This window comes from Mizuhopecten yessoensis, unplaced genomic scaffold, assembly GCF_002113885.1.
Source record: "Mizuhopecten yessoensis strain PY_sf001 unplaced genomic scaffold, ASM211388v2 scaffold10819, whole genome shotgun sequence".
NCBI classification, from domain to species: domain Eukaryota; kingdom Metazoa; phylum Mollusca; class Bivalvia; order Pectinida; family Pectinidae; genus Mizuhopecten; species Mizuhopecten yessoensis.
Genome location: NW_018408737.1, coordinates 415,994 through 426,666, shown reverse-complemented (window position 1 = coordinate 426,666; position 10,673 = coordinate 415,994). Strand labels below are relative to the sequence as shown.

At 35.3% G+C, this 10,673-nt stretch overlaps 1 protein-coding gene across 4 annotated transcripts in view; it reads left to right on the top strand.

The window, feature by feature from the left end:
* Window positions 1-595: 595 nt before the first annotated feature.
* Window positions 596-10,673, top strand: part of LOC110462641 — a 16,333-nt gene continuing 6,255 nt past the window's right edge. For 2 of the 4 annotated variants that reach the window (XM_021516700.1, XM_021516699.1), the window contains exons 1-5: window positions 596-645; window positions 2,797-2,894; window positions 4,073-4,309; window positions 5,271-5,429; window positions 6,805-7,011. In XM_021516700.1, the coding sequence (XP_021372375.1) occupies window positions 638-645; window positions 2,797-2,894; window positions 4,073-4,309; window positions 5,271-5,429; window positions 6,805-7,011 (709 nt within the window). In that variant the 5' untranslated portion in view covers window positions 596-637. The remainder of the gene's footprint in view (window positions 646-2,796; window positions 2,895-4,072; window positions 4,310-5,270; window positions 5,430-6,804; window positions 7,012-10,673) is intronic. The other 2 variants (XM_021516702.1, XM_021516701.1) reach the window with 2 other exon arrangements.

Below are 10,673 nucleotides of genomic sequence, written 5' to 3'. Positions count from 1 at the left end.
ATTTAGCACGAGTCTTGACGAAGTGATGTCCACTTAGTACGGGAGTAAACAAAACGCCCGCGATCACAACAAAGTCAGAATTTCATGTGAAATATGTCGTTTATTNAGTGAATTATAAACAGTAAGGTATTTTGTTCTATATATCTGAAATAACATGTTAATTTTCTTTCAATATCTAATTATATATGAAAAACAGAGATGTTCACGGTTGACTGCGGCGTACAAGTTTTACCCCCTTGAAATAAACATTATCGTCAATTTCTAAATTATTAGATCATAAATTTACATTTTTGCAACTGTTACATTTAGAAAATAATGTTTGAAATTATTGTATAATTTTATAAAAAATATAAACGATCGTGTTAATGAGATATCAAAATATCTCTATATGCCTGGTACGGGGATTTGGGACGGGAGCGGGAGCAGGGTACAAGATTTACCTACCACCCTGCAGCTTTATCGTGGAAATGTCTTCGCTAAACGTATCGTTTCAACCGGGATACGCGAATGTAGCCATATTGCTCGCGATCGGTTCCCACTGGAACTCTTCATCGTGTTTATTAGGAGGTAGATTTGTAGTTATGTTAATATTCTATGGTAAGCCTAGCTATCGGTACGATGTCACCGATGTGCGGTCATGGTGAGGTAGGTTTAGCCTCATCTGTCAATACACGTGAGGATGAAACTGGTTGATATGCACATTTTATTTGAATCCATTAGCACTAGCTTCTTAAGGGTAGGTTGTAGTTGACTAGCTTTAAATACCAGCATTTTTTTTTATCTGTCATAGGCATAGATCTGCAGGTGTTCTGAATTTCGGTTTGCAAGCATAACAGAGGTCATTATTTTGCTATTCAACACCTTCGTTAGGAGTCGAAATCGCTTGTATATTCGAATGATGTAGTGGTTGCAGCGCAAATGTAAATATAACGTATTAATCATGATATTGACACTAAACTCAAGCATAGTTTAAAATTAAAATAAAGAAGAAGAAAAAGAAGAAGAGATATTGTTATCATTGTACCGAGGATAGTATATATACAGCTCGGGGAAAACCACCAACTTACGTATATTACGCAAACTCGCCTATTATACGCCTCAAAATCGTTTGTCCAAGTCGCATTTATTTAGTCATGAAACATCATACAAATGCAAAAATAAACTTCATTTGCATGTGGGAAAATACCAAAACTAGATGCAATACTTCGGTAAACATCTTTTAGCATAATATTATTTACCTTATCTTAATTTAATGCGAATTTTAATAATAAATTGCAAAAGTTACTGTTAAAGCGATTTGGGTTATTTTTAGTATCAAATCCATACTCCTTATAATAGGCGAGTTTAAGTATTATACTCAAGTTGCATTGGTGGTTTTCCCCAACCTGATACTCCGTCTTTGCATATTGCAGAGTTATCTTCTCTTATGAGCAGGTATTGATTGTTACGTTATTGGTTTGTGAGAGTAACGTCATCAATTTTTGAGAAAACGACGCAATTTTCTCACACAAACCAATGATGTAACAATCAATACCTGCTCACAAGAGAAGATAACTCTGCAATACGCAAAGACGGAATATGTCTCTGGTTTGAGGGAGATCGAATGAGGAAATATTTTGTTTGTTAACATAGAGGTAAATGAAGCCAAGGAACATTACAGTCTACCCGAATGTGTTGCGCGTAGGTTTCGGTAGAGTAATACCTAGTTTTCATTCATGTAAACAAACTCAGATGATTTTCCTCACTTGATCTCCTTCAAACCAGCTAGCTTTGAGTTCCTGTGACAGAATAAGCTAAAGCTACATGTAAATTCTCCCTAGCAGAGTTGGTAGGAAGCAGTTAGTATTTTGCCATGGTGACATACTCCCCATCCAAGAAAGAAATTGTCCTGACTTTTCCAGGGGTCGTTGCGATTCTTGTTAAAGTATCGTTGAATGTTCTTGTCAATATTCCTGGGTCCCTATATGGGTGCCAATATAAGAGAGCTAGGTCATTATTTTACAGTGCAATTCCTCTGCTAGGAGTCAAACCTGGGACTTGAAAGAGAGAGGGAGAGAAGGAGGAGTGAGGCAAAGCTGGACTGGGTCAATTGTCAGCTTGGCTGCCATTGTTTGGAGTTTGGGGGGTTCTGGTTTGGCCATGCACTTTTCCACTCCTACTGGCAGTGAAATTTTATTTCTGAGAATAAACATATTTTGCAAAACATTCAATAGATAGATATGAAAGTATTTTCAGATAAATATCAATCAATTAATTCTATTTCAGGGTGTCAACTTTTATTTCAGTGGAGGAATAATTTGCTCCAGAAAAAAAAAATGAAAAAGATAGTGATGCATGAAATATATAGAAAATTTTGGCAAACATTAATTACTTTTGGCATGATGCTGTAGTTAAATATCAATTAATGAAGTGATTCACAAAATTGAATGAGATTGATCATACTGACAGTTATAGCCAAATTTAAGTTTCCTTTAGCACAAATACAAGACATCATCGAGACAATTTGACAAAAATCTAGATTATCTGACATGTGACAGCTAGTTTCAACTTCAAGTATTTGAAACAGTGTCTCCAAATAGTCACAACATCAGATCATTTTACATGTAGCTAACATAGTAGTTAGAAGGTCCGAGATGAGCATCAGACAATTGTTAACTTATGCTGTAATGCAGAAACTGTACTGCAAAGCATCAATGCGGTTTCTTAATAGTCTTCCCCATGAAGTAAGGTTAAACCTTTACATACATGTAGAAACATGAGTCATAAATGAAAAATAATACTTGATTTTTTTTCCAGATTAAAGTATCCTTCAGAGTTACCTATGTGTTCACACCTTTATTTGATGATGATGATGATGATGATGATGATGATGATGATGATACAGATAGCTACAGGTAAGCTCATCTAGTAATACTATTTATGTGTTAGTGAGGTGCTGATTATCAATTATAATCAGAATCAGTTTGCCCTTTCTGATTACAATAATCAATTACAAAATATAAATTCCATGATTGATATAATTAGTTCATTACTGCCCTGAGGTGTCAGATACATTAAAGGTATGATTTATTTTATATGATTTTGACAGTTATAATACAGTAAAAAAAATCAAAATCTACTTAAATTATTCTTGTGTAATATTAATTTCTCTGAGTATATAATCCAGTCACGTAAAATGATATATCAAATATACAATTGATGATCAATCTGTTTACTAATTACATGTACAAACCAAATGTAACTTATGATTTTAAACGCATGCATTGTCCCTCACTAACATTTGAGTTTGCTCAAGAGGATAAAGCAATGGTAATTGTTCATATAACATATTATGGTATTGAGGATTGATTTAAAACAAAGGACAAACAAAACATCTCTTGAAAAGACGTCTTCACTGAATTAGATTTGTTATGTTACAGAAAGAGGATATTTTATGTAGTATAGGGCTTCTGAAATTGCTAAATGTCAAGGGCAACTGAAATCCCTGTGGTGTTTCACTCATTCACCCCTGAAATTTCATAATGAACTATTCCAACCTTTGAACTGGAAGAGTTCAAATGTGTCTCTAGGGGTGAATGAGTTAAAGTCCTGAGTGATTTTCAGAAAAGCAGTTTTTCTGTTAATGTCACGTTCCTCTTTATAACATATATTTTTCCAAAAAAGATGTGATTTTAAAAGGAAAACGCTATATAGTTATATATATTCCTACAATGAAGATGTACGTGGAGAAGAGTATTTGTCTAAATATCAATTTCCAAAGATCTAGACTCCAAAATACAGAGAAATGTAACATAGCTGTCAAACAACCATCATTAGGAGGGAGACACCCTCATTTTGTCCAAACTTTAACAATCTCCCTCAAACCTCACTCATTCAAGTCTAAACTCACACAAACTCATAATTTACATTCTATGGTTAAGTTATCTCCTTAGGTTACTGCAGTGTGTGTGTGTAATGATCATAGCAGGATGTCTGAATGTGGCATGAAGGGGATCTCCCTCATTGGAGATTTCAGAGGTTGACACCTTTGATGTAATGTGTTGTCACTATGACTTTTTTGTACATATTTTAGTGAGCAGCAAAAACTACTACTGCAGTCATAAGACAGTGAAGATATTTAATGAGGTTTGGGGGACGATCACGACTCGATTGCCGTGGGAGAGTTACTATACAAACAGCATCAGATGTGCATGGACCATTGATGCGGGAATAGCTCACAGAATTAGAATCACATTTATTAAAATTGATTTGGAGCAACTTACTCCTGGCACTTCTTGTGAAGACGTTGACTTCCTGAGTATACGAGACGGTAGATATATTTCAAGCTTGGGCAATACTCTTATATAAGGGTGCAAGAAGTAACATAAGATTGGAGAATACTCCACTCCCTGACAATACAAGAAGCTATTCCGTCTTTGCGTATTGCAGAGTTATCTTCTCTTGTGAGCAGGTATTGATTGTTACGTCATTGGTTTGTGCAATACGCATAGACGGGATACATACATTGTAGGTCATGCAGGGATAAATTGACATTAACATTTCCTGAGTATTTGAGATATATCAAAATGCACGTGGAACTTTGTTAAAAATTTGACATATATTATTTATATACATGTACATGTATCAATATCTTCGATTTTTAATCACTTAGGAATATGAATATTAATATGATAGATGTTTAGTGAGTTATTTCCTAAGTATAACCTTTACTCTTCAGAAAGGAAAGAAAAGTTATCAGTCAAAGTTGGAAACATTGTTTTTGAAAATTTGAACTTTAGGCCTTCATTCACCCCTGCAAATTTGTAATGAACCTTTGAATTAGAGGTGTTCAAATGTGTTTTCAGGGGTGAATGAGTAAATGGTCAGATGTCAAAAAAGTCTGTCACAGTAAGATAGAGATTCAGAAAGATCTGCATACAAATCTTATGAAATATAGTAAAATCAGATGACAACTTTTTTCTCTATCCTCAATAGTTAGATTATATTCATGTTGAGGTATGTGATTTGTGATATTAACTCAGTGTTAATATTTTTAAATCGGCAGGTAAATATTTTCAATGTCACCATCTTGATTAATGATAACATAAAAGCATTATAATTTCATAATGAATAAAACAAATAAACACCTTTGTTTTCGTGAATATGTGGTTTAATATTTGGAGCTGAAAAATGATCTGTCTATGTTAATGTCGCTTTCTCAGGTCCATATAACCACATATTCACCTCAATAAAAGTCCATAATAAATGAATTTGTTCATTTATTCTTTAAGGTGAGACCAAGTTAGCTCCTGTCCTGGTGAACATTTGCCCTGGGTCATCCAATCCCTATGAAATCATTAGTAGAGGCAGACATCTTCACCTGGTGTTTAAGTCAAATCGGAACAGCTTCCTTGATTACGTTGGTATTGAATTAAAATTTGAGGCTTTCAGTAAGTACATGAAAATCATCACAAGTATAATAACTCTGCTTTTGTTTCTATGTGCCAGCTTTGATTTATGCCTTCCTGTCAATCAAGGGATCGATGCAACTTTTTAAAACATCATTAAATTTAGCACAATTTTTCTACTCATTTAAATTGGCAAGTGTCAGGCTATGCTCTAAATTACAGAGGCTACGCAGTTCTGATTGTTATTTTATTTCCAAGCAACTTCCCTTACATTGGTTTAATTTGATCCAAATTTGGTGTGTTCATACATATTGGCTAGTGTCAGGCGAAATTTCTAAGTTTGTTAACTTAAGTTTGATGCGTGTATATTTAATTTATTCTATATTTATGCCCCACACAAACAAAGTATTTGGGTTTTATAGGAATGAACCTGTCCATCCGTCTGTCCATAATCCTTGAAAGCGCAACTTCTTGTAAACCATGTGTTGGATCAGTTTGTAACTTTTGTAAAAACAACAACATTGTATGTAGTTGTGCGTGAATGAAGGAATTTGTGTAATGGCTGTCTTTTCCGGAATTATGGCTCTTGAAACTTTCAATTTCTGCTCTAGAAACCTTGTAAATGCATCTCTTCATTAACAGTTTGTTGGATATTTTGGTAATTTGACAGTTAAAATACATAAAAGGTATATATGCATGAAGAATGGAAATTATGATTTGGCTTTCCTTGAGTTATTGCCCTTCACACTCTCTAATTTCTGCTCCAGAAACCTTGTACCTGAAGGCGGGGGTATATCTTTGTGAGCTTTCTCATAGTTTCTCTAGTTTGTTATCTTCTCTGCCAAAGTTCACTTAAAAGTAATGAAATCTGCCCATATATTAAACAGATGAATCATAAGGAAATTGCTAACCTATCTAACCATATTTTTTCTTTAATAATGAAACACAGACTGGTGTATATTATTATTTAAAAAGTGCTTTTTATTAGATAAAAACAAAGAAGGAAAAAAACTATTCTGGCCCTGGAATCCCATGAACTCTTTAATTTAATTACGCATGTATTATATATGATGTCTCTTTATGTAAATTTGTGTGGAAATATTTTGTCCTAATTAATTCAATGCAGTGAACACAAGCATTTTGACTCTTTGATAATTTTCTCTTTAGCCGTCCTGTCAATCACTAGTCCTGCCTTTCACCAATGTTGCTCTGCAGGACATCGTAAATACACAATATTAAAATGAAAGATTAATACTTTCTTAAGGGAAGTAACTCTAAGCCGGGAAAAAAATAATTACATTAATTCATATTAAATAAATAATGGAAAAGGCTCTTAAGATAAAAAAAAATAAACACCCATTAGAAGTGGAGCTCTTCTTCCTGATTATAATTTGTGCAAATGACACTTTTATTACAGACATGACTGGCTGCCCACCAGAATGGATAAGTGGTCATGGATATATACCGGAATATAATGGAGGAAATCAATATGCTGGAACATGTTATCGTGTGATGACAAAACCAGCTGGTGGTGCAGACTTCCTCACAGCACAGAAGTTCTGTGTCTACAGTCAAAGCAACCTGGCCAAAGTCAACTCCAGCATCATGTTTGATTTTTTACAAGGTAAAAATTCAGGTCCAAAATGTTTCATGTTTGGTAAACATTTAATGACAAGATAGTGCAAATATTATATTTGATTTATTTTCAAAACTATTAAAATCTAAATGTAAAATACAAATATCAATGGATAAAACCTTAATTGAAATCCAAAAATAGTGGAAAAAATAAATATTATTTCAGATATATTTTATCTAAAAAACTGCATTTTGAAAATTAGTGTTAAGAACTGGTAAAGCTTTTCAGATTTTGAACCCTGGTGTTCATGTCAAACAGTAATACCAGGAAGTCCATGTTTTTTAAGGTCTTCTGAGCAAAACTCTCAATTGACCTTTTGTTATCAGTCATTTTTAGTCCCCCACCGGTTCCGGGGGGGGGACTATATTTTTGCACTCCATCCGTCCTTCCCCCATAGAAGTTTGTCCGGGACATGTCTTCTATACTATATCACCTGGAGTAACCAGATTTGGTGTACAAGGACATTTTGGGTTTGGGATGACAGAAAGCAGAGTGCAAGAATTAGGTCACTGTGACCCATGACTTGACCTTTGACCTTCACTTTTGAAAAATTTTGTCCAGGGAATCTTCCTTACTATTTCACCTGGATTAACCAGATTTGGTGTACAAGGACATCTTGAGGTGATGGAGCGCAGAGTGCAAGAATTAGGTCACTGTGACCTATGACTTGACCTTTGACCTTAACTTTTGAAAAAGTTTGTCCAGGGCATATCTTTTGTACTTTTCCACCTTGATTAACCAGATTTGGTGTACAATGACATCTTGAGGTGACGGAGCGCAGAGTATAAATAAAGAAATCATTAACGGTGGGGGACTATGGATTGCCTTGCAGTACTTTGCCTTGTTCTCTTGTCATTTGATATCTCTACACAAATGACATTTTCATCATCTATTTACAGAAACACTAGGCTTAGAACCCTGGTATTTGACTAGAAGAAAGCTGGGTTAGATGGCTACCAAAAGTAGTCAAACAAATGACCTTCACCTTTATTCAGCGTCCCAGGGGTCCAACATATTAAAATCCTTAAACAACTTCTTCTCAAGTTCCAGAAAACCCAGGGTCACAATACCTACCAGTAAGTAGCTAAGATTGAAAGCTACCAAATTTGTTCAAATAAGACCTTGACCTTCATTGAAGGTCAAAGGTTGAAATCTTTAAAAGATTTCTCAGAAGAGCAAGAAGGCCTAGCATTAAGATATTTGACCAGAACATACCTAGTCTGGAGGGCTATCAAACAGTTTTGAATAGTCATGTCAGACCTTCATTTAGATCACAGGGGTGAAGCTTGTGAGAATCTTAAAATGACTTCTCCTCATGTTCAAGAAGGTATAGGGTCATGATATTTTACAATTATGTAGCTTATATAGAGAAATATCAAATTTGTAGAAGACAAGTTAAAAACCTTTACCCTTATTCAAGTTCATACTTGTTTGGGTAAAATATGATAACTTTTAAATGACTTCTCAAGTTCTTAAAGTTTGGTGTGTTTGTGAATTACGTCCTATTTAAAGCTATGGTCATTTAAGGATATGACAGGTTTTGGTGGTGGAGAACCCAATTTCCCTGAAAACAAACCTCGCACATCGGTAGCCAGTACCTGCCCCGCGTAGGCCTTGAACTTGCTACCCAGTGGTGGAGGGCTAGTGATCATAAACTGTCAGAAGCCTGAACCACTTGACCACAGAAGCCCCCAAAAAGTTTGTATACGAAGCGAACACTTGGCTAGCGAAGATGCTTCTTCTGAAGGGGTCAAATATGTTAAAAACTTAGAACAGCAACCTCCTAAGAACCATTTGGACTAGAGTCATAATACTTGGGTATGTTATGTAGACCAGCTGTGTGAATCCTTTTCTGTATTACAGTAATGAGGTCAAAGGTGAACTTTAAGTATTAGTCTGGGGTCAAAGGTCCATAAGGCCCAGGTTCATGCTATTTGGCCAGTAGGTATCTGGGATAGAGTGCTATAAAGTGTCCTCATTAAAATGACCAAGACCTACTTTCAAGGTCACAGGGGTCATTATGTTAAAAACTTCAAACAACATTATCTTATGAACCATTTGGTCTAGAGTCATGATACCTGGGTATGTTATTTGGACTAGCTGTGTGTATCGTTTTCTGTATTAAAATAATGAGGTCAAAGGTCAATGTTAAGTGCTAGCCAGACTCAAAGGTCAACATGGGTTCAAAGCTTTAAAATTAAAATTTCAAACAAAAATATCTTAAGAACCGTTTAAGAGATGTTAAAATGTCTTGTGTTCTAGCTACCAAATTTGGTATGAAGGAATATATGTCAGTTTTATGTAACAAAAGAAACAGGTACCAAAACTACCAACTTCATTACTTAACGAAATTTCATAAAACTTGATACTGATACCAGAGTTTAGTATGACAATGCCTTGAACATTTCAGGTTACTGTTAAAGATCTAGGTCACTTTTACTATTTTTAGAAAAACTTTACTAGATCTATCGACTTCATTCCTCAATAGCTGAGTAGATTTAAGCCTACATTTGGCCTAGAGTATCCTCGCCCAAAGGTATTTAATTTTGTATAAACAATAGGGGAAATTGAGGTAAATCTTTAAAATTCCTCTCCGTCGGTACAAATTGAGGGATATTCGCCAAATTTTGTCTAGACCATCCATTGGAAGGGTATAATTAAATTTTGTATAAATGGAGGGTGTTGCTCCCCTAGGGGCAGAGGTGATTGGCCCATAAGGGAGATTATAGGGGAAAATGTTAAAAATCCTTCTCCTGTATGAATTGAGTGATTCAAACCGAATTTATTGTGGAGTATTCCTTGGCAAAGGGGACTCAATTTTGTATGAATTGAGGATATGGCAACCTTAGGGGCAGAATGGCAGGCCTTTAAAAGGGAAATTGAGTTAAATCTATTAATTTTTTCTCTTTTTGTACAAATTGAGGGATATTAACTAAATATGGTTGTGGGAGAGGGTAATTCAATTTGGTATAAACACAGGATGTGGCTCCCTTGGGGGCAGAGGGGAAAAGCCCTAATAGGTAAAATTATGTTAAATATTTCAAAATTCTTTTCCTTCTGAACGCATGGACAGATTTTAATAAAAGTTTGTCTAGTACGTCCACGGCCAAGGGAAATTAACTTTTATATAAACAGAGGGTATGGCTCTTCTTGGGGCAGAGGGGTGGGGGCCTAATAGGGAGAACATGGGTAAAAAAATGTTTCAAATCTCTCTCCTTCTGAAAGAATGGAGGGATTTAAACCAAATTTGGTGTAGAACATCCATATGCAAAAGGGACTCAATTTTATATAACTTAAAGGTATTTGCCTCCTTGGGGCTGAAGGGTGGATCAAAACAGGGGTAATTTGGCCATATTGCTTAAAGCGACTTCTGCTCTGGAACAAAGTGATAGATATCAACCATATTTGGTTTGGATCATTCTTTGGTAATTGAGGATTCAAAATTGTACCAGTTGAAGGTCTGACACTTGCAGCTGGGTCTGAGGGGTGGGGCAAAAGAGAACTCTTAACTTGGCCATTATGAAGATCTCCACCCTAAAACCATGTACAATGTATACACAACCATCATAAAAAAAATGACGGTCTGGTCTGGCCCAACCCAAGAGACTCAAATTTTGAGCGATATCTTTGAAATAGTTGAGATCCCCCCC